The 25,922-nt window shown below is 37.4% G+C and overlaps 1 protein-coding gene across 1 annotated transcript in view; it reads right to left on the bottom strand.

Moving 5' to 3' along the window:
* Positions 1-14,518: 14,518 nt before the first annotated feature.
* Positions 14,519-25,922, bottom strand: part of SRBD1 (S1 RNA binding domain 1) — a 124,512-nt gene continuing 113,108 nt past the window's right edge. Inside the window, exons 22-23 of the mRNA XM_064708958.1 lie at positions 17,750-17,934; positions 14,519-15,490 (exon numbers count right to left, since the gene is read on the bottom strand). Coding sequence (XP_064565028.1) covers positions 15,201-15,490; positions 17,750-17,934 — 475 coding nt within the window. The 3' untranslated portion in view covers positions 14,519-15,200. The remainder of the gene's footprint in view (positions 15,491-17,749; positions 17,935-25,922) is intronic.

Genomic DNA, 25,922 nt, shown 5'->3' with positions numbered 1-25,922 from the left:
TTCTCTCTCCCTTTTCCCCCTTCTGTCCCTTCTCTACCACCATCCTAGCTGTCATCTCATTTGTAACCATCACCCAAGAGGCATATATGATGAGAAGGTCTCTGGCCAAGTCTCCCACTGGTTATACACAAATGACAGATTTGAAACACATTACAAAATTCCTTCATTTCTACATTCCTAAGATAGCCCAAAATACTCAGCCCTATTATGTGAAATCTGTTTTCTGCTGTGAAGATGAGAAAGCCATTCAGCTTGCAGAAACTGCTGAACAAAATGTTTGGAAATGTTACATGCATATGCAAATACACTCGCTCTGCTTAGGTGGAGGTGCTCCCTGTAGCACCGCTGATTATCGGATTATCTAGAAGACATTGCATTTTTAATTTAGCTCCATTTTTTATAAGCTGTGCTAATAAAATCTGCACCCCACGGAAACCCCCTGCTCATTAGCTATTACCCACCCTCAGGCAGCACAAGTCTGTTTACATTACAAATAAAAGATAAAATATGCTCATTGCCAGCTTTCCCCTTCCCGAGGGACACTTGTCATGAATCTATCCTGCAAAACTATCTCTTCACTACTCTCCCCTGACTTCCCCTTGCCCCAGGACACTTTGCCTTCATTTATCTCTTTCGGACTTAACAAACCACTACAACTACCTTAGATCAATTTCTCAAATCACAGTTTAATTATTTAGAAGGAAGTGAGCTTTTGCTCTCCATTAAAACAACAATCCCTACCCCCAAGGAACAACATTAAATCATTGTTTAATCCTTATTACTGCCTTAGGCCTCCCTTGATACTGCAGTGTTGTTGAAACTTCATTTCAATATTTACCACTTAGATCACTTAAGGGCTGTCAGCTTTAATAAAATTTTATCAATTGGATACTTATATTATTCAGAGTTTCATAAAAATAACAAGACCTGCCTTGGTATTTCACTCATATATGGGCTAATTCCTTTGACTGCTAAGGGATTTCATTTTATTAGCATTTAAACATAATATGAGTGATTTTTTAAAGCGATATATATTGGATGAAGTTAGTAAACAACACCATACTAAGTTACATGAATTTTATGTATGTACCTCTAGGTTTACAACTGCAATACGCACAAATAAACCAACAAGGCAGATATCACTGTGCAGGTTCCTAAAAAGCCTGATCTTTAAAGAGATTTGTCTATCTCAAATCCTCTCTGCAGTGTATAGAGTAGTGACAACTCTCTGTGGTAGGTATACAATAAAGATATCCCACATTCTTGGTTTTCAGAGACTTTTGCTGTCAAAAAACATGTTAAGATTTCCCACATTCAATAAAACAAAGCAAAATTTGAGAGGAAGCATACCAGCTCAGTCACTAGGCTACTAACAATACAGTATTACTTCACATTCCCTCTCAAACTAGAAGAGTGAACAACACCATACCGGGAAAAGGCATTTCCAGAGATTTTGGCTATTTGGCTGTACTAATTCTAGCTGGAACAGACAATTTCTATGTACTCCTCCAGTTCCTAGGTCAACAGAGGTTTCTGCAATCATCCAGCTAGAACTGCAGCGCAAGGACTTCCAAAACTTCTCTGGTAAGTGCAGTTTGTCACTGCATCACTAATAATAGCATGACCTGTTTAAATCTAGAAGCTACAGTTACTGTGGTCTCAGGTCTGCAGTAGGTTCCTCTGATACCAAAATCTCTAAGATAGATCCTGCTTTGACAGGTACTAATGGCAGATCAAGTGCTATGTTTTTCAGACGATTGACTTTGCAAAGACTTCTCAGACGTAACTTCTTTATCATATGGTAGAACTGCATTCTTTCTGTTAGAAGAAGGGACAATGTTTTCACCAAGTGGATGTGAATTTATACTTTAGGGGCAAGGATACTGCACCTCACAAATGATTCATGCACTGCAAGTCTGAGAAACTTGCACAGAAGGGAGAACAAATACATTAAATATGTCAGTGAAAAGGGCAAAAAATCTACATGCTTTAGAAAAAATTGCTTATTTTTCAAAATAAGGTTTATAGACCAATTAACATTCACAGGACTATCCATGAAGGTTTATCCATTCTGCCTTTGCATGAAAACAAATCCCATTCCTCACACCATGTTTGCTTTTAGGCTTATATCTCCTTACCATTGTGACCATCACCCTCTTAGTCCTATTTTTAATAGGGTCTCTTCTAGCAGAAGACATTTTTTCCTTTGGTTTTCAATGTTTGATCTTCATCAAATCTCTTTTGAAAGTAACAAATTACTTGTTTCCTGCAGAAAATTCTGGCTCTTCCATCAGTTTTAAACCTCTCTGACTGCAGAGTTTAAATACTTAAAGAATCTAGGTACTACTTTGAAAAAAAAAGAAAAGGTAGACGACTTAGAAGATTGTGATTCAATTTAAATAATTAATCATACATTAATTGAGGGTGTTGAGTGTGAACAGGTCATTTATTTAGAGGTCTGGATGTTAAGTCACTTTTGGATATAGGATTGTCAACAGCTTTCCTATATGTAATCAGAAATAATTACTCAGAAATTGCATGAAACTGGACCAGACTGAATAGGAAAAATCTCCTCTGGAATAACAACAGGTACTGCATTTTAAATTGAGACTTGGTCACCCTGCTTTAACCTTTATCCACTTTGGAACACACACTAAGGTGCCAAAGTCAACTGACTGCTTGCAAATCCTCTAACACTACTTAGCTCCTGTGAGCAAGGCTGGACTTTCATATTAAACGCGATGAGAAAAGTATATTAAAACAGAAAACAAGGAACTACAGATTCAGTACTGTTTCCAAAAAAAGTTTTGTCAATTAAAAGTGATCAGTGCTGATACATATATATTCCTGACACTCAAGTGTGTAGACTTTCAATATCTTGCCAAAAATGGCGATTGCCATTTTTAAAATTATAAGGAAACAGTACTTGGAAATCCTCACTAATTTAGCTTAGATAGTAGGGCTAGTTAGTACCCACAATCATGATCTCCAGGACAATCACACCTGCACCATTCCTGCTGATGTTGGTGGATATTCTCCCATCAGCTTCAACTGGAGTCAGGTTGCATCTATAAATTGTTTGGATGTATATTACCACTTATTTTAATGGCAGTGGTAGGAAAAGGCTTGAGTTGTATATCAAGACCCTCAAACAAATTCAACAAAAAGTCAAAGAGCTTCCAGTCCACAAATAAGCCATAACAAGGCAACTGAGGGCCACAACCGAGAACAGTGTTATATGCAGTGGTCATAGTAACCTAACTGCCTAGGGCTTGATTATAATTAAAAGAGGCCAAGAAAGGCTTAATTTTAAGTGGGGCCTAATAATCAACATTGAAGTTGAAGGAGTAGTAAAGCAGGGAGCATGACAATTAAACATGCCTGAGAATATAAATATATGGATACGAAGTGCAGAGTGAATGTTGCCAATTTTCAAGTCAATTTTCCTAGAGAAAGCTCTAGTGGGGCAGACAAAAAACAGAGCTTATAAAAGAAACTGGTTGCAACCTTAGCCACAGTCTTGACCACAGCTTCATAATAAAATTACTAGTATATTAAGCATGTGAATGTGGGGTGATACAGAGAAGAAGATGGGGCCCCCATAGCTGGCTGGCAAGCCAACTGTGATTTTAACTAAAAGCAGATGGTTTTCAAGAACGAATAGGTGCAACTTGCTCTTTTATGCAAGTCACGCTCAATTCACAACCATTTTCTTAGATGTACACCTTCAGCACAGGAGTTCATGTGGCCTAAATTGAATGTAATAATCCAGATGGGAGTATAGCTATTCTGCATCCTTTCAACTGGAGGGTCATGTTACGCAGCCCTCCCATTTAAAAGCATATAAAAACCCAAGCTATTCAGCGTGCAGCTGAGAGTGCAAGGGCTTTAATCTTTACATTATCCATATGAATGCACTTTCTATTTTTGTTTATTGTGCCACACAAACCTAATTGCTGCTGCTTTAGAGCCATCAATCCCTAAAGGGCAACAAATAACCTCAGGCTTTGGTAACGTCAAGTTTAACTTTTTGGTCATCAGTTCTAACTTAACCCAGGTCAACCATGGCCAAAAGCTGTCACCAGCTGGTGGTGTATGTATAGCCCATGGTCTGAATCCACCTGCACATATAAAATGAAGACAAAGGAATACCCACAAAGAGGAGCATGATCAGTTGGCTGAACTGCAGCATAAGCAGAGAAATTGAACTGTACCCATGTCTAAGGAGGATCCCTGTAGGCAGATGTGGATTGAAGAGCTGCTCTCATTCACTAAAATATTATTTAGTTGGGAAAGCATTTCAGAAACCTCCAAACTCAGCCCCTTACTAAAGGGCAAAGCTTCACCAATATCACTGAGTGGTGACCTGAATTCATCAAGTACTACTTTCTTAAGAGGATTTGTGAATTTTAAAGTACTTTTTAATAATTTCAGATGAAATCTACTTGATGAATTGATAGGTTTTAAGAAACGTCTTCAGAAGAATGGGTGGAAACCTGGATAATTTTTTCTGCTTGCTAGCTTCCCACTTTTCATTTTGTCCTCTTGAGTTAGATTGAAATATGTCAAATTGTGTGAGCTGTTACCTTATGGAACTTCTTACTCACAGAATGTATCTTTTGTTACATATGGAGGTGTTAATCCCCAGGTAATCAAAAGCTGAATTAGTTCATAATGAAGGTGAAAGACTCTCTGGTTTATGTTGCTGCTGAGCCTTATAGGTTTTCTTGTTTTATTTTATTCAAAGAACTATGGGGTGTTAACAACTTCTGCAATAAATCAAATAAAAGTAATATAAAACAAGGCCTACCAGTAGCTCCATCCTCGGTTTTGCCTGCACAAGGAAAGGCAGCTTGGCATCATCACAGGTACATTGCTGAACACTGAAGCATAAAAGAAGCACAGGAACTTTTACCCATGTGCCTCCTGAGCCTTGCCTTCTTGTCTAAATCTTTGCAACCAAACAAGCTGTTTAAGTTAGCCATTTTCCATGACAAAAAGCCACATAGCTCTGGTAGGAGAGTTCAAGAAATCACTCAGATAATCCAAAAATAGTTCACCTGCGGTATGAATCTAGACTCACATGTCCTTCATGTCTATGAATCAATTCAAACTTGTGACTGATTACAACAGGCTAAAATGGATACCGTTCATTCAAATTATCATTCAAAGTAGCATATGATCTTATATGTTCGCAACTTTATGTTCATCAGCTCCACATATAATTACCAAAAAGATCAAAGATAACCAGTGCTGCTTTCCCTTAAAGATTTATAATTTTTACTTGAAAATGATACTGATTCTATAATTTTAATAAAGCTTGCACATAACTTTTTTTTCCCCCAGCACTCATTCAAGGATGGAAATCTTGAAGATTTCCATACAGATGGAAATTTGAGATACACAGAAAGTGGCCGAACCCACCAAAGTTACCCAGGAAGGAGTTTTGAGCCTAAGTCTCTTCAGCAGAATCTCTGCCTCAAGACTTCCTCAACTTGGAAATACTTTCTACTCTTTTTTAACAGTTAGCATGGCAGCATCAACTCTCCAACCCACGGGTTCACTGAGTTCACCCACTGACTTCCAATGGATTAATTCTGTTTCTTTTTCATTCGTCTGTACTTGAAAGCAAACTGATCATGAATAAACAAAATATTGTACAATTTCTGCTGCATTTGGGAAACCACAGAAATGCACAATGCTCTTACTGTTCAATCCAATAGTAATCAGCAATGCAAAGATGCAAAATAATGCCTTTAAAGTGATGTTTCTCTTTGTTCACCCATTTTCAATAAAAATAGGAAATTCTACATTCAGGCTCAAATCTGTAGAAACAATCCTTCAATCATTGCAGGCATCAGATTTCCAAATTTTAAAAGAATGAGATACACAGTACACAACTAAGGACTCTAGGCAGTGACTCACATTTGAACAGTGACATCATGAAGATGGTTCTACATTTCCCCAAGAAAGAAATGTTCTGTTTGGATCAGTCTTCATTTAAAAGGCAGATGACAATCAAATGCAATGCAATTTTGTATTATAAAGTGATCAGAATAAAACAAGGGAAAGATAAATCAAAATGCACAACCCAAAATCTGTTTATGTTATTTGGAGACACTGTGGATTTGTCAGTTACTGTAGAAGAATTTCATGAAGATATAATTAAACTCCAAAATCAAATCACCCTTTTCCCCCTCTCATTATATGCAGGCTGCTTTATAACACGGCATATTAGGAATACTTACCTTACTTGTATGAGAAAAAAAAAAGCTGTTTATTTTTATTATCAAGCAACATATTAAGAACCCCAGCCTGCAAGTGCCACACCACTTTTTAAAGAAACTAATTGCAAGCCACTTTCAATATTTCTTCTGTTTTTAATTTAATACCCTCAGAGATACATAATTGGGCTGGAAGGGAGAGTATTCACTGAAGTCATGAATTTGCTGTATAAATACAAACAAGAAGGAAAGCTAATACAGTGAGGGACTGTGGGATTAATTTTGAAATTGTCTGATTAGTGGATTGCTGCCCGTCAATAATTGCCTTAGATGTTCCCAAGGCCCCATCTTTATTGGAGTCTGGCAAGTGCATCTGCCCACAGATTCCGTCAATCAGGCCTTGCAGCTGGGAGGGTCTTCAGAGAGAACACAATTGTAAGTCTGCTGGGGCAAGTTGTTAGACAAAGCAATATATATCAGGCATGATGAACAGTCAATCTCTATGCCATTGAGAACATTCTACTTGCTCATTGCTATAAGCCCCTTCAAGAATTATTTTCAGAAAGTACTGTTTGAGTGAAATAATACCAAAGGTGTTTCTGCAGGATACAGCAAGAACATTGCACACACCTAAATTACACAGTAAACTTGGGCCTCATGCCTTCCCCCACTCATTTTTAAAAATTTTTGCTGCTGAGATGATCTTTGCTCCCTTAGGATGCTAATAGAGAAGTATAGAAGTATGCAACACTGGCATTTTGCAAATGCTAAAGCCACTGCATGGATAAAAGAAAAATTTATGAAATCATACAGAGAATCTAAAGTCCATCTTGCTAAGGTGCACCTTCATTTAAACAATTCTTTAAATAAGTAATTTCCATAAATATTTCTAAGTAAAACAAAACCTAAAAAATTGTCTCTGTTTTCTACACCAGTAGAAAACTATGAACATGTTACCCTCAACAAAATGAAACATGAAAAAATATTATTTGGCCTCTTGGTCTGCAGAGTGAAGTTTTTCTGACCAAAACCATCCTATTTCTAAGATCACAAAAATACATATTTTTAAAGCTCTGTATAGCTTGTTTCTTGCATGTCCATTCCTAGATATATCTATGTCTTTCCTGCCAACATTTAGCCAGAAATACACAAAATAGATTCATCAATAAGCATAGTTTACAAAGAGAAATAAAATAATGGAACAAGGATGGCACATATATTTATATTTTTGCTATGCAATGAATATATTAGATGTTAATTTTTAGCTACCCTTGTATGTTTTTGAAGTCATAAAAAGGAGCTCCTGGAATGCTGTAATTGCTTACATGTAAAACAAAGTCTTCCTCCATTTTATTGTGACCAGCAAAGCTTCAGTTTGAAATGCAGAACAACACTGATGTTGTAATCAACACTAATTTTACAGCCCATATCAGTAGCTTCTGTGGATTTGACAACGGAGATGATACTCCCAAAACACAGCATCACCTGCACAGAGACTCACCACCTTTGTGTAAACTCCATTTGAACAGTCACAGTCCTGTTTGGGTCCAACTGAAATCCCAGTTCACTGCCAGTGGACCTATGGCTGGTTGGGGGTTTCCCCCATTTCTTTTTTATGCACAGGCTACAATCATTAGCTTCTGTTGGGTAACATTTCCAAATGGGTTTTAAAAAGGGGCACAATAATCTTACAAAAGGGATGCTGTACTGAGTGAGATGCCTGGGATGGAATCAGATGGAGCCCACTGGAACTGGATGGACTCAGGACTGCTGTCCTACCTTCTGCTCTTACACAGGCTCTAGTCTCTTGTTTAAAGAACAGTGCAGGAAAGGGCAGACATTAGAAATCTCTAGAAAAAGATTCCTTCATGCTGCAAGGGAGCTAGAGAAAATACTATTTATCCTTAACCTTGACTTCCAGCTATGCTACGGATAGGCACTAAGCCATTGCCTTGCCTCAGATGAGGTCACATAACACTTCCCCTGCAGAATCTATGCCTTGTTTCATACAGAGGATAGGCACTCCTCTGATCCTTTATTAACTTTTCCACATTTGAAAATCAAATCATACAGTATCCCAAAGTTCACCTTGAATAGGCAGTCTGTGGAGCACTATGCCTTCCCACACAGTTGTGATCCAACAGTCACTAAATCAGTTAATACTGTAACTGTCACCCCTATTATATGTGAAGTGTTCTAATATTTCTCACAAAAAACCCAGATACAAGTTACACTTAAAAGGACATAGAACACATGCTGAAATAATGAAATTGTACTTACATTTGAAAACAAAGCTCTGCAGCACTCTGGTTTCCCTCAATGTGAATAACTCACTGCAGATCAGCATTAGGGGGAAAAAAAGACAAGAACAAAAAGACTGGCAAAGAAAAATTTCAATTAACCAGTGATATTCTGGTTGAACAAAGACAAGAGGGAAGACTTGAGGAAGCCACTCCTCTCTCAATTGAAAAACTGCTTCAGGAGGTTTTAACTATGGGCAACCCATACGGTTGGTTTTGGAGATGTCCTGAACCTCCACTTCCATAGGTGGGAATTTTCTTACTGTTGTTTTGCTGATCTCTAAAAAGGGCCAGATTGTCACACAAGTGACACTGGTTCCCAAAAAACACACTACTGCAACTTGATCCAAGTGAGAAGCTTAATACTCTGAAACATTGGAAGCAACTGTGCCAAAGACTGTCAAGGACTTCCACCTGCCAAGGCAGACATTTTCCTTTCCTGTCATTTTGAATGACACAAAAATCTTCTTATAAGTTTAGTGAATGACAAAATTTGAAATTTATTTTATAAGCTTTGCCAACCCTCCTTCTTTTCCATGAAGAAAGTGACCATGTATCATCAGACACAGAAAACTAAAACTCCATCAACAGCAAACATTGGACAATGTTTCTTTTCTTTCAGCTCTTACATTATGACTGATTTTGTGTCCCAGAAAACACAAGGCCTCATAAAACACACTGAAGATTAACATGTCTGGGCTACTTTGGACCAATTCTAAACTGGACAGTCCATAAGAGACAACATCTTGAGAACAGGTTTAAATTTAAAACTGAGTAACTATCTCACACATAGAGCACTCCAGGAAAGATTGTACTTCAGGCAAGCAAAGAGGCTAACAAGCATATGCTTACATAAAAAGGTAATCATCAGTACGGATCTGAAACCACTGAGGCTGTGTGCTCTTGGAAAAAAATTCTAGCCAGTATACAAATAGCAGGATTTTCTGCTATTTTCAGCTTTTAACTGGCTCTGCATCTACCCACCCCATGCACTAAATGTAGCCACACAGTAATTTCAAGGGATTGAAGAAAGCTATGACAAAAGTGTCTTTCAAGGACTCTTGCTGCTGGGTATAAATGATAAAAATTCTGTTGGTTACCCCGTTATATGTCGATGGACAACACATATGTCACACATGACAGCTGCACTCTCTCACCCAGAAGTGCTGATGAGCAAGGACTGATCTACTCCTAATGAACTAGCTAGAAACAGTAACACTAGCAAATGAGAAGCAAATCAATTAAGAGCACATACGTTGTGTTTCTCCCTCCTGAAGCCAGTTAGTTCCACACTACTCTTTAGTTACAATATGCACTGATACGAGACACGCAATTTCCATTACCTATAACAAATTATAGCCTATTTTTTACCTTCATGGGAGGTACAGGAAGCAAGAGACAACCAGGCTCAGATTCCAGAACTACTACATTATCATTACATTACTGCCATTTGCATTTCATCATCTCAACTTCATTCCCATAAGACCATTTACATCTTGCAGGATGTTCTTTCCCAAATCCCTCCATTTCCTGCCCCTCCCTCTTCTCGTCACACAAAAAAGCAATCATGGTGCCATACAGCCTCTGGTATGTGGCAGTTTCCACTCTCTGCCAAGATATTCCACACATTTATTTCTGAGGTGAAAGAACTTTCCTAAGATTTCACTTCTCTTTGGTCTTTGTAAATGACCCTCAAGCATAACAATTCCTCTCATGACATTATTTCCACATACCTCACTGTGAGTCAGATGCAAAAAATTCTCTGCTTGACCACAAATAAAGGCAGTCCTTCCTAGAAATATGACTGTCACTGAGATATGATAATGCAAAACTCCAGCTTAGCTGATTGTATACTGAAAACACTTTTTATTTAGTAACATACAAGTGTAGCAGGATAAGTAGATCTGTAAGATAAGAAAAAAAAAACATTCCAATTAACTTTTCTGAGGTGCTGGTCTCCTGATTATTGCTTAAACACAATATCTCAAAAATTAAAAACCTGAACTCCACCAGATTTAATAAAGCTAAAGAAGTCAATCAGTTTACTAAATGCTCCCTTCTTTGTTGTTTCTTCTGGAGAACAAGAGAGGGAAACAAACCAAAAATTTCTAATAATAACAATTGGGCTGCTGTGTTGAACATGCCTTAGTGTATTTCAATTCTAGAAGTCAAATAAGGTAAAAGCTCTATCTTGTGAAACAAAGGGCAAGGTGATGAATTTCAAACATGTGTCAGCTCCTAGTCAGGGACAGAAAGCATGTGAGATGAGATTTGAGTGCTTTACCCCAAACTTTTGTTTAGATTTAAAATTCTCAGTGGGATGACTCACCTTGATCTGGACATGGCCACCAGGGCTCTCTCACTTTCAAAGCATGGAGAATCTCTTAGGATTCTTGATGCAGCTAGAACATGCTCACAGGAGACCTAACAGTTATAGAAACAGCATGAAGCCAAACAGACTTGAATAAAAGCAGCAGTCCCCATTGTGGAAGCTCACACAGAAGCAATACTCTTGCACAGGTCCCTCCCAGACTGAAGAATTTTGTTATTCCCAGGTTACAGAATTTTGCTATTTCTGGCTTGCAGAATCTGTAGTAAAGCCTGTGGTGCAATACATACACTTATGATTTGCTGTTCATCTCCAGGGGTCTACAAATTGTCATCACTTGCTGTTATGGGTGACTTATATCCGATAAAATACCCAACCATAATTCTAGATGGTCAGCTCCTAGAAATACCTGTCAATAAGCAGTGATCTCCAACAGCCTCCTGGCAGGAGGTACCTGCAGCCAGCACAGAGTTACAACATCCACCAGAGGGACCATTTAGAGGCTCAAATGGAAACAGGCAATTGAAGTTCTCTATAAACTAGTCACTGAGGTTTGCTGTGAGAAACACAGACACATCATTTACTTGTGAAGCTTTATAGAGCATGGATTCAAAGGGATTTCTCAAAATGAAACACTTCTAAACAGTTACAGTTTCTACATGCCCATGAGGCAGGTGAGGGAACTTTGGGGCCAGTAAACAGAGGTGCTCTCAAACCTTTAGGTGGTCTCTAACAGGAAGGAATATGGAATTACTGACTGGCCCAGCCTTTACATCGCCCTGGAGACACACGAACTCCCTCGCAGCTTTTTCTGAAACCTTGAACAAAAGGGAGACATAGAGTAACATGGACTGGCATGACCAGCTTGTTCCTTCCACTGTCTCACAGGATTGATAGTCTTGAAGCTGGATGTCCTTAAGCAGAGCTAAGTAGGTACATGAATTATCCTCAGGAAGTCTAGAAAAGCAAGGTGCTATTCAGGCTGAACTGGGAACTCACTCAGCACTCACTTCACAGTGGGTAAGGCTCCTTATAGAAAGCTCTGAAATTAGACAAATATGATTCATGTTTGGTTTCTAGCTTCCAGGCATAGAGTTTCTAAGTGTATTTGTTGTTAAATAAATACAGACACCAAGTTCAAGACACACTACCACAAAGCTGTTAGATTATTTGTTCTCCTGAATTATGCATTACTTTCCTGTGGTATGCAGTTTTTCTAACACAAGTACCCCACAAAGCCCAAATTCCAGCATGTCTATATGCCATATGGACCAGCTTCTCCAAATGTCTGCTCCTCATGGAAATTCTATTTGTTTTCCTATTGATTTTATTATGTTTAACAGCATACTAAATCATTCCTGAGGTTGACAAGTTTCTGGAAAATTGATATATGCTGTCTAAAACTGCCTGAGGCAGGAATAAAACCAAAACAAATGGCTTCTTTTAAACTCTTGTTTTGCATTACTACAGCCAGGCATACAAGTGCCATCTTGCTTAGTAGAAAAATTCTTCTCCTTTGTGCAATATCTGAAGCACAGGAAATCTTTAGAAGCTCCTCTTATGTGTCTGCATATCAGGGGAAGGTGATTGCAAAATACCAGACTACGTGAGTGAGGGTGGGACTAAAAAGGCAGACTGTCATCCAAGATCAATGAGCTGGATTTTCTCTCTGGGGAGAGGTGGAACTACACTACAAGGTGTGTAGATGCCTTGGAATCTACAGCTTCAGGCAAAAGCAGAAATTTTAGTGAGACTTAAAGACTTGTATATAATTCTTCTGAGAAACTTTGAAGAAATTAACAAAAACCAGGAGGAAGCAGGGGTTTGTTTGTTTGTTCAAAATTTTGAAGGCACCACCAGTAAGCAGTACTGAATTTGTTCCAAAGACTGGACACAATTTCAAATGGGAAAAAGCAACCATTCAAGAAAAAAAAAAATCATGTCTTGGTTCAGAAACTAAAGGCGGAGATAAATTACAGAAAACCATTTTGATGCTTTGATGTCAGAAATCTGAACATCACAAGAATTCAAGATGAAAACTGAGAATTAGATTAAGAAGAAATAATTTTTTAATCTCCAAAGATCTGGCAAAACCTGAGAAGTTCACATTGTGATTATTCATCCTTGTTAGACTCTCACTAGGCTGTTTTAACTGCTGTGCGCTGGCAAAGAAAAAAAGAAATTGCAATGGAAAAATGTTTAAGTGGGGAGTAGTTAAGGCACTGCACTAGCTGACAAATAATGGGATTACATTTGCAGAGTTGCAGACATGTAAGACATATGATGAAGTCATAAACTTCCCATTTTGGTGTGGTTAAACTTTGAAGAGATAGACATGACGTTCTCCTACAGTCCCTGTGATGACACAGGATAAGCTGCTGAGTTACTCTATAGAGAAAGCAAACTATTTATGAGTATGTACAATGAATTGTGGGTCTGCCTTCTGAGTAGGTAAAATGCCTCCTGTGAATTAAAAGGAGAGAAACAGTCTCAAGATGTCTTGCATTTAGAGAACTTCATGATAATTCAACAGTCATACACAAAAATGCAAAAGATGCTACAGTCCTCACAATACTCCAGATCAAAAAAAAAAGAATTTCAGTAACAAAATACCACAGAAAGAGAAAATACTCTTTATATTATTCACTAAATTGTGCTTCAGGAAATCAAGTTTATCTCCTCCTTAGAGAAGGCCAAACAAATCCAGTTAAGTTGCTGAGTGCATAGGTACTGCAGAGATCACATATAAAGTTTAATACAACTTAAATCATTGTACTGATCGACATACTGCTGTAAGTGAATGCATCACCTGCAGGAAAAAAAAATAATTTCAACTTCTTAGCTTTCCATCTCTGTTTTTCAAGACAGTAACATGGTATTACAGTTTCTAATTTCATAACAACAAAATATACCTTGTAGAAATATTACAAGAAAACTTCAAAAGGCCTGCAAAACATGTTTCCAAGGTGTATTGACTTTAACATAACAGAAAATGGTTGTCTTTTCTTCAGTGAACAAATCCATTGAAGCTAGTAAGAACTGTCTTCTTTTTTTCATTTGCTAAATGATTCTTCAATCTCCAAAATACACTGTCTACAGCTGGCTCATCATTTTGCAAACTAAAGCACAGAGCTGGGAGCTAGACCCTGTGCCAGCAGCTACTCGGACATTTGTAGTTAGAAACCTTATAACTGAGGATCTTTGACACTTGCCATGGTATATTTGGGCTCATCTGTTGCAGACCAGAGCTTCTGCCAACTTATAGACAAACTGGATGACTGCAAAGGAATAAATACCCAACACACCAAAACTCCCTGTAATATACACTTGTAAACTCCCTGTACATACATACATACATATATATATATATATATACACATACATGTATACATATATATCTATATAATCTGCTGTTGCTAGAAACTGATCTTCCAGTATACCTGTCGTTTGCAAACTTGGCTCAAGAGTTAAATCCTTTGAAACACCACCAAAATACCACAAAACCAAGAAGTCTCTAGTTAGAAGAAACAAACCTTCTGTGCTAGGCACTCCTAGCAGGAAACAATGAGCATTCAAAGTGCTGGCGATTAAGCACATGTTGGAATGGAAGACAACTAGGACTGTTAAACTACTTGTAGATCAAGTACACCGAGAAAAGATGGACAGAACTGTTTTTATTTTGCAGAAGTATAGAACAACACAAATGTCTTTTGACACCTTTGAGCAAAGTTCCTCAAACTGCAACATACATCCAACTATGTTAAATCATGATAACTGAACAAACAAAAATAACACAGGTAAACAGACAAGTGTATATTTCCACAAATAAATTAAAGATAACTATTTCTAAGCCATCAATAGTTTTAGCAGATGCCTTTTCCTCAGTCTACTTTTGATGCAACATCATTACCACTTAACTTCAAAAGATCCTTTTTTTCTGCCAGTAGGAACCCTCCTTTAGACTGTCAACCAGAAAACAGGCAAACTGAATGGCTGTTTTTTGGGAGGGGAACTACAGATGTATTTGTTCATACAGTACTAACTGAAGATTAAGACAGCAAATCTTGCACAGACAACAGATAAGAGATCTGTCTGACAGCCCACTGGAACTTCATCTGCTCTGCAGACAAAATAACAAGATTGGTTGGAGGTAATCCAGAAAAGTGTTCCAAGAATTATTAACAGAAAGGATACAAGAAATGTGGTAAAACTAAAATAAAAAAAAAAAAAAAGGCAAGGCGCTGAAGGTTTCAAAATGTGTTCAACATTCAATAAATGCCTGACTCTCCACAACCTTGCTGACATTACTTATCCTTTAAAGTCAAGGCTCAGTTACTGAAACCCCTCTCATAAAACACGCACAAGATCCAATGTTATCCTCAGGCGAGGAATATCAACATTAAGCACTTTAACTTCCACTCTTTCTCCAGGACCTAGGCCCAGGCTTCTTCTCTTCTTCACTTTAGAGAGTTTTGCTTCTGTTATGCTTCGCACTGGAATCAAACCTGATTTTCCCACACCAATATCAACAAAAACTCCAAATGGCGTTGCATTTTCAACTTTCCCAGTCAAAACAGCACCGACACTTAAGTCTTCCATGCAGACTATGCTTCTCTTGAAGTCAGGTTTATCAAAATCTGTTACAAGAAACAAGAAACACAAATAAGACTCTGGAGAAAAAGGGTTTCTAAGAGTTGTTTCCAGATGATTTCTAATTAATAAGCCATCCCAAGGTAGATATTAGGTCCCAAATACTGCATCTGTGATAACTTGTTTCTTATATTTTGTGAATCACTTGAAAACACTTAGATTACTGAGTAAGTATACTGAATTTTGTGTATTTTGTGTAAACTATCATAAGGGGATCAGAAGCATGTTGTCTAGTAGGCAGTGACTGAAAGATTCTTTAAATTTTCTGAGATCTAGGGAGAAAACACTTGAGGTGACTCAAACTACATCAACTATACATGAAATACTATTCCTATAGAAATTGCTACAAATTCACAGGAAGATGAATACTCAGTTTCATCACATACTAAAAGAAAAGCCAGCAAGGCATTGTTCTTAGGCTTGCTGCTCATCTGCACCATGACATCACATGAGCTTCATCACAGGGCTGCTTTGCACCAACAACTTGAAAATCACACAGGCATGATCAGGACCAGGGATTATACTGGGATATTAATGTTCAAATTCTGTATTTAAGAGCACAGATAGATTTTTTAAAAATTCTTTTATTTCCCTACCATTTTCTGCTCCTGTAGAAAACCCTTCTGAGTCATCTCAATAACTCCTCTTTCAATCTTTTTCTACCATAGTTAGACCGTTCCAAGATATAATAAGGATTGAAATTTTCCACAAGGAACATCACCAAACCAGAATTGCAATAATTTTTCTCTGTTTGCTTTTGAGAAATAAAATTCAGCCTGAACAAGTTTATAGCTAAAATGCACTGGAATTTAATCAGTCTCTGGATCTACATTGGTTTTGCATGGCAATGTTTCAGTAGGGGTGTGTGTCTGTGGGCTACTATGAGTGGTGGCTTTGCCTGTATCCAATAGATCCACTCCTGTCCAAGGTCAAGCCCATTAACAATGATGGCAGGTGCCTCCAGGATAAAATATTGTAAAAATTAAAAAAATTCCCCGTGCAACAGCAATTGCAGCCCAGGAGGGAGAAGCGAGCATATGTGACAGAAACAGCTCTGCAGACCAGGGAAGGAGGAGGAGGAAGAGCTCCAGATGCCAGACCTGAGATTCCCCTACAGCTCATGGAGGGCCCTACACCAGAATAGATGGACGCCTGAAAGAAGGCAAGCCCACACTAGAGCAGGTATTCTGTCAGGACTTGTGACCTCATTAAGGTACAATGAAAGCCTGTTTCTAAAAGCCTTCATTCCATGGAAGGGACCTATGCCGGAGCAGTTCATGAAGAACTGCAAGGGACCCATGGGAAGAACTCATGATGGAGAAATCCATACAGCTACGTAAGTCTACTAGGCTGTTCTCCAACCACACTCTGTCTAAAGTAATATTGAATGTCCTAGATCAGCAGAATATGAATATTTCCATTGAAGATTCTCTCTTTTGCTTTTATGTCTTCCTATGTTATTAGTCTATCCTACTGTAATTTAGATGTGAGATCACCAGAAGAAATTGAGACATTGAAAATACACATTTTCAGGATCACTAGGGAGGAATATTTAAAAAATAAGCATGGAATCCATTCATGAACTAAAAAAGGGGGACAGAAATGTTAGTTTGGCTGGTTTTTAAGCATAGGTTTATTATTTATTATTACAAACCTTCATCTTTGCTGTCTACCTTTATCTCCCACTGTTGTAAGAGAAACCAGCTGTAATTTTCATTACACAGCATTATCCCCAGAATGTTAAACTTCATCTTTCTTTTCCTCTACCTCAAACTGTTCAATACCACTGCAGGTTTTAACCAGGGTAGGTCATGAGCCACGTGCTTCAGTTACACTGGTCTCCCAGAAACCAGGGCAATATTAGTGCGGAACTACACACTATTGCTCCACAGAATTTTATTGCTACTGTTTCGCCTTGGTCTCAGCATTCCCCTCTGTGATGGAGAGCCAACACAGATTGAATCAGTAGAAGGTCAACATATTGAAATTATTTCATTTGTTAACAGCCATAAAACTCCCCTACCTATGGCTGAAAATGCCATGATTTAAGACAGGATTCACACTTACCTACAAAACTGAAAAGAAACATCTGACTGTGATATAGCCTTTACCTTGACTGAGAAACGAAATGGAGTTACACGTCCGTGAAAATCTGCTACTGATTTTAGAAGAAGAAAATGTGCTGTTTTAAAGCTGATATGTAGAACAAACAAACTGAGATTACAACCTTCCAAACCGAGGTTTACCTGTTCGGATGTCATAGCCTTCAGGCTGGGTGAGTCCATCAATGATCAGCTGCAGTGTGTGCACAGTGGTATTGAGCCTTTTGGCTGTGCCTTCCAGTCCTTCCTTTTCAAGTACTACATTTACTTTTTGCTGCATATCTGATTTTCCTATGTCATTTGCATTTCCTCCAATGAGAGATAAAAACCTAGGAAGTTCAAGCAAAGACAGAAACATTTGTAACATCCTCTAGTGGGAACTGAACCTTTGCTCTATTATTTTTATATTGATGCATGAACAAAACTTCTGATAAACTATATGAACAGTTTCTCAAGTGCATGTCCTCTCAACTCATCACTGATCTGACACATAAGTGGAAACTTAGAGTCTATCTGTATATATGTATTTTCTGGAACAGACTGCAAAACTAGATGCAAATAATAAAATGCAATTAAAATCTCTTCTCAGACCAATTACTTTATCTCACAATAAAACTGAATTTCCTTATTACTGAAAGATGTCTTCTACCATGAAAGTTCCTAGAAATTCAGTGAGAGAGTTCTATAACAAAGTTGTTGTAATTGTCACTTGTGTTCAAATTAGAATGAATGGCAATTTAGTAAAGCAACAATGAATACTCAAAATCTTAATTTAAGAATCTTTAACCCAACTTAAAAAAAACTTTACATGAAACATTTCTCTTGTCTGTGAACTTCATGATTAAGAACAGTTAATTTTTCCTGACATGTGATCTCAGCCATGACCTGTATCTCATTATGAATGAGCCTCATCTACTCTGCTTTATCATGCTCCTTTATCATTGGCAGGAAGAACAATATTCTTTTGCATGTTCTCCATGACAGCAGGCAGGTAGAATTATTGTTCCTGTCCTCCAGAGTCTGATGAAACATTCCTTCCAAATTCCTAAAAGAGATTCCTTTTTCTTACTTCACAAGAAGTGTAAACTGCAAGTCTCAAAAGAAAAGCTGACCAGCAGGTTCATGCCCTGAACTTGCTGGAAGACATTCCAGCTCTATAAGAAATCAAAAGCCCCTGGTATTCAACCTCCTTTCCCCTGCCAAAGTACAGGCAGGGGATGCATTTTTATCAAAAATCTGAGGCCAGTATTTATTTTGTCAGGAGACCCAGAGTATGTTTTGTTTTATTGTTTTTCCTCTTTTTAACCCAAGGAACCAACAGAGATTCTTTCAGGTGGTGAGCAATAGGAAGTTATATGGATTGCAACACAAAACTGAATTTATTTTTGACAAAATATAAATGGAAGAGACATAATTAAAGGAATATCTGACTTTCAGTCAATCACAAAATTCATCTTTGAGCATAAGGGCAAAGCTTCACTTAAAAATGTCCATGAATTTTGCTAACGGAGGACATCTGTAACAACTTCCACTTTACTGAATTCAAGTACAAGCATAGTGACTTAAGTGTACTGGTAGCTCAAACAAAGAGATTTGGACTTGGTAGTGATAAATATAATTTTCACTAATTCTTTTAGTGCATACACATCTTTCATGTGGCAATGCATGATGAAAATTAATGACGACACCGTGGATGTTGGTGTTCTCCATATTTACAGAATTTTGCTTTGACAGCATATGACTTTTGACATGACTTTTTAAAGTAGTTTAAGGTGGTTTGGAAGCAAAGTATACAGCAAAACAGATGCAAAATGTTCTATAATATGAAGTGCAATTTTTTCCCCTGTAAACTAACAAACATCACCACTACTATTTGAATATTTTGTCTAATAACAGATATGAAAAATATCGGATGTTCTGTGAAATGAAACCACCCTCTTTTGCAAAGGAGCCCCAAAAGTGGTTGCAATGAAAATGCTGAAAATAGGCCCAGGTGAAGTGCTCCTCCCCAGACTGCTGGGGGCTGCTGGCTGCTAACACTGGACAATGCCCCACCAGAGCACTAGTGACAGGCGGCAGCTGTCCCAGCTTTGACTGACGTGCCAGATGTAACATGACAAACCCGACCAGACTCATGACTCAACCTTCTAAATAATGTATGCTTTACCACCCACCCCTATAAACAAGTTTGCTGACATTCACGTACTTGGCTTTATTTCACTTCAAATGGAAACTCAGCTTGAGTATGTCCAAGTAGCATTTTCTCACCATTAGGATTTCACAAAAGGACATTGACTTCGTAAATTGATCATGGGGTGGGTTTTACCACCGAGAAGTGCAACCACACAAAACAGCCACCAGTGCATATTAAAAAAAGCCCTGCTACATACTAAGATGTCACATGTGTGGATAATACAATCAGAATGAATGGTGTTATATGCACATGGCTGAAAGAAAACCAAACAGGACACAGTCCAAGTGCCTGAGCCCTCAAGCACAACTCACTAAAGGTGTTTTGTCCTCTGCTCCTTCCTCACCTCCCTCTCAAAGCATTTATCTGAAATTAAAGAGGATTCCTTGTCCCAAAGCATTTATCTGAAATTAAAAAGGATTCCTTGTCTAGGCAAGAGTGGTAGGTTTGAGTCCTATGTTATCAATTACAATTGCGTAAATAACTTATTAGTGTGGTTACTGCTCGCAGGAAAATTTTGGCTCCACCTGAAGATGATGCTTATACGTGTGCCCAGGTCTAAGTACATGAGACGTCCCACCAAATTCTACAGAATTTTAATGCTCTAAAAATCAGGCATTTTGTTAAGAATATTTCAGAATTATGGTTATATATCACAGGCAAAACAGAGCACTGTAACAAAACCCAGCACGCACATGTGCAGAGAAGAAATATTCTCGATAAGAAACAGTATTACTCGTATTTTGGAAATTCTCACCATTTTAGAACAGGCTTTCATAAATCCATGTATTAAAGTATTTCCAAATTAAAGTAACTTCTTAGTGATTGCAGATGCAGTTAGTTTTAGAAATACTGTTCAATCTAATTACATATTTAATGTATCATTATTACTTGAATATAGCCTGAGGGCATTTGGCCTAAAAAAAAACAGCGATAAAAGAAAGCACAACTCTCTGACTGAACAGTGGTGCATTATACTGATAATTTCTATTTTAAAATGTCATTGCTAAGAAAAAAATTAATTTTCTCCTTATTAAAAAAGCAACACAACAACTTCCTCCACGAGGTATTTCTAAATCAGGGAAAAAAAAAAAAGACAGATGCAGTTGGTAGTAGCACTCAGATACAACTATGGGGGGAAAAAAGAGGTTTCTCTTAATTCAAATATTTTGATCTTAATATTAAATGATCTCACTACAATCCTTGAAATATCTCACACAATTTGTAAACAACATGCAGAACATAAGAACATGAATGATCTGTGCAGAAATGAAAGTCCTTAAAGTATTTGCCTGGCTACATATGTGAAATAAATAATACATTGCAGTAGCTTAAGTGCCATGCTTGTCTACTAGAAAGACAAAACCTAAAGACAAGTTAACAGAAATGGGGAAGATGAGATTTTTTTTCTGAACTAAGATCATTCTTTTAAGACATATTATCCTTGCTTCTTCAAATGCTGAGTATGTGAACGAATGGTGAACTTCCTGCTCAAGGTACATCAACTCAGACCAAGAATTGCCAGAGTCTTAGGAAGAACAGGGTGAAATTTAAACAGTTTAGAATTTTGAGCTTTATGGTTTTGAGATTTAGAGAATACTCAGAAACCTTTGCAATCACCTTCATTCTAAAAGCAATCTCTTTGCAGTCTTACAGGACCTGCATAGAATGGTCATGGATAAATGACTGATGTTTTTATTTAATACATAATTTCATCCATCTTATTCGGATAAAGAAAGAAAAGTAGCATAAATGTAACAAATAAGCACATCATGTTCACTTAACATACACATCTGCACAAAATTAAAGCTCAACCTTTGCAATGCTTAAAAGATAATGTAAATTTCACTGGAATGCAAAAAATAGTCAGAAAAGAGTAAAAATTTTACCAAGGGAAGCCTACAGTAAATTTTAAAGAAGTTACTCTAACCACCCCCTGAAAAGCTTCTTATAATGTGCAGGAGTTCTGAAGCTTTGCAAGGGCTTTAGTCACAGTCATTTCTGTTTTATGTAACCATTTCCAGCAACACGACTTAAGAGCTGGGAGTACTGGATTCATTACATTAAAGCAACATGATACGCCATTACATCTTGTCACAGTACACACATGAATTAATGGCAAAGCAGCATAATCACTCTGAAAACAAAACAACTCTGCATTAGCATGCACTTTGTTAGGTAAAACATACATTTATGACAGTAACAGACTTAAATTATGCAGACATTTATGTTTTAGTAATGTTTGGAAGTGCAAAAGCAGTATTTGTATAATGCAGATGTTGACTGCTCTTGTTCCCACCAGTGATACGGATCCTCAATTTTTGATTACTGATGAAGACTAGGTATCAGACAGTATTAGTGCATTACTTTCTGTAATTCATTGCTGGACACAGAGAGCTAAAGATTCAAATATGTCTAAAACTACTTATGTGGTTCAGCCACAGACAGAGCTGTCAAATCAGTATGTTTTTCTTCAAATACATAAATTATTAACAATGTAGATTATTTGACTGCGTGCAGAAAGCACTCAGTCTATGACATTTTAACTTACAAATTTTAAGAAACAATGAGTTTCTAAATGAGAAAAGAAATTCAGACACAGTTCCACTGCAGCATAGCCACTTTACCCCCATTCCATTAGTCACGCTGCCGTTGGCTGCTCTCATGACTACTGATATATCACGTAACTGGAGTGCAACCCGAGATACAAAATAGTGAAACATGATTAGTTATCCACAAAGAACTAGTATACTACACTTAAAGGAGAAAATTCCATTAAAAAGGTCTTGAGAGGGTTTTGCCCAATATTTTTCTCTAAATGCAATTAGTGGGAAGTTATGTAAGTCCCAAAAATTCCAACAAATTAAAAATACCATTTGATTTATGGGTCTAGTACTTACAGTGTAAATGGAGCATACTTCTCCATTCTTTCCAAGTTCTTTAATAATTCTTGTTAACTGTATTTTACAACACATTAACATTTTAAAATGTCTTTATTGGATGGCAATTGGCAGAGAAAGCTTTTTCTAGTCTTCTGTTTACTGACAAGATAGCTTACAAAAATATGGCCTCTAAAAATCCAGCTAAGTCAGTAGTAAAACCTGTGAATGAATTGGCGTTTTAAAGTGATTAATATGAACAGTTATTTATAATACTTAATGGCCACAATTCTGCGAGTGTTCTCTGTAATTAGGGCTGTACATTGGCCATTGGAAATGGTCATAAAGTTTCATTAATTGACTGAGTTTAACTCGTTAAAGTTTCTTCTAAAAAGCCCCCAAATGTAAGACTTCTTAAAGCATTAGTCTGCACATTAAATAATGTGAATACCCACACATGTGTGTACATGCAAGTACAGTCTCATTCAAGTGGGCAAAAGATATTTCTGATGTCTTTGTAAGGAAAGGCCTCCTACCACAGTAACAATTCCTATCCTCCGTAAAAAGTCACATGTAGACTGCATTATTAAATAGAATACAAGAACTAGTTTTCATTGCTCAAATACCATACTAAGTCATAATTCCTTCCCTGATTTCTACTCCCCTTAAGCATTGCCTCAGTTGTTCCAGAACAACTAGGGGATCTGGACAGAGGCAAACCAGCCTGCCAGCGAGCTGGAAATGCTATCAAAGGACAAAATTCCATTTGCATAAAGGGCAGAAGAGGAAAATCTCTTTCTTTTAGCGGCCCCATCAACAGTTTTTCTTCTGCATTTTCTTATGTGCCAGTACTTGCCTTCAAATCCAGCAAATACAGATTACCAGTGAAGCAAATGAGATACTATGGGTCTGCTGTTACATCCACCATGCAAACTACAAGAAACACCAGGGATATTTGAAATGTGACTGATTGGTCTATCATGGAATATAAACTCTTATCCACACAAACACCTTGCTGAAATCAGCACCAAATGGAAGTGTTTTGTTTCAGTCAAGAAAAAGCCCATGAATGAGTGCTTGCTGAATTCCCCTGGGACCTTGAATTCCTGCTGAAGATATCAAGCACCATTATCAATACACAGAGAATGGCAAGACATGAATCTTCATTCCAAGTGATGCTGCCCAGTATGTCAAAAACTTATCTTAAGGCACAACCAATCACAGTAAGCAGGACTGGCCTCTACCAGGCAAGGTCCTAAACCTGGGGAATTAGCCAAGGAAGATCCTTACCTCTGTTATTCTGAGCCACAGCTTTAGATCTTTTACATTGGCAAAAATTTTTATTTCTGGGTCAGGCTAAAATACAACCTGTCAGCCAGATGCTGCAATCTGTGAGCAGCAAATACACATTCTGAGTGCCAACCTTTTGCAAAAACCATTTTAATGAGATTTAAATAATAAAGTCAGCAAATGTTAAAATTCAGTCACATGAAACCAACTGCACCCAGCAGACTGATAGAACAAAGAAAAAACACTGCATTTTCTTTCCAACATTTTGGTTTATAAGCATAACCTGGTTGTAACTTCTGGGGACTTCCTAAATGTTTCCTTGGTTTTCCTACCAATTCTTTAACAACACATACCAAGAAATTGGATATGCTCTACATATTGTATTAATTGTATGTAGAAGATTCTGCCACTATAAACTGGTTTTCACATATAGACGTTTCAAAAACTTAAAACATGGTTCTGCTTTGCAGGAAAATGGGCTGTCTATAAAGTTTTGAGGTTTTTATTTAGCTTTTTGGAAATTCCAAATCATAATATTTAGAGGTGTTCATAAGCTTGGTCACTGCACACGACAAAGCCAAGCTTTGACAGTGTGGAAACCATGAACAAAAATGCTTTGGTCTTCTGCAGAGCGTGTTAAATCACTAGCAGGATATTTTCCAATTATTTTACAGAAATTGTACAGATTTTAAGTTAAGATGCTTAAATGTCATAAATCAATCATACCAGCACCATTTGTGCCACTGTAGTAAAGATTACATCAGTGTTTCCATTATAAAAACCCTATTTTTCTAAATCAGCCCTAAAAACTGGCTCCAGCCTGAAGTTTGGCAACCGAAGTCACCACTTGGGAGTAATTCTTTTAACCATATTTTTCTTTAATGGATTGGCTTTTCAAGCTACAAAACAGTCCTGAAAAAGAAAATTAGTGGTTTCAAATTTTGGTAAATTTCTATCCCTCAAAAACATTGTTTTAAAACCTGATAATTTTGCATGTCATAAATCTGCAATGTAGACTGCTGCCTTTGGGTAATTTGGCCATAAGCGGTGGATAAAAATCACCAACTTATTTAATTTCAAAATAAATGCAATTTTCCATGAAAACTTTTAATCCAATAAAACTTTCAGAAACTACTTTCTATAGCAAGATGCGGTAGACATTGCATGAGGAAGCCTTTATGATTAACTTATGTAGCAGCTATTCCATACATTTTAATTTTCATGGTAAGAGGTATGTAATACTGGATTTTTGATCAAATCTGGTCATATTCAAGACAATTCTGCCCTTTGGCAAGACAGATCCACCTGTGATCTTGACACACTCCCTAACAGGTCAGTGTAAGCACAGAAAAAGAATAAATACTCTGATAGCACTAGAGCCACAGAACTCTTTAGGATGTATTATTTAAAAAACTTTATTATGAAATATCAATTCAACCTACATCTAACAGTTAATTCTTCTCATGCATTTTAAGTTATAAGAATCATCAATTAGGTTTGAAACTAGTTTAATTCTAGCATTCTAGAAAGACTTTCAGATATTGGCCAATTTCCATAAGACGCCTCCAACCAACACCACGAACATGATTTGATCTTCAGGCTCTCAAAAGCTTTCTCATGGACATAGGCTCAGCAAAAAAGGAATTACAAGCCCAGTCCCATCCACTGCCTGTCAGCAAAACTCGCCAACAGCCCAGATAAGCTTTGGACTGAATCCTCCAGGCCGTCTGAATTCCTAGTAAATTTTTTCCTAATTCATACTCAGGGAAGAAAAAAGGTTTGGAAAGCTGTTTTCATAAGTTCTGAGAAACTTAGCAGCTCATATGCTTTTTGTGAAAAGTCATTTTAAATATATAATCATTGCTAAATTATAGCATTAGTTGCTTGAGGGGAGGATGTCTGGTTTATATTTAGGCCTTATGTCACCAGTGCCAATTTTTATTACTACACATCTTGG

This window comes from Zonotrichia leucophrys, chromosome 3 (genome assembly GCF_028769735.1).
Source record: "Zonotrichia leucophrys gambelii isolate GWCS_2022_RI chromosome 3, RI_Zleu_2.0, whole genome shotgun sequence".
Taxonomy (NCBI): domain Eukaryota; kingdom Metazoa; phylum Chordata; class Aves; order Passeriformes; family Passerellidae; genus Zonotrichia; species Zonotrichia leucophrys.
This window is presented reverse-complemented; position numbering and strand designations above follow the sequence as displayed.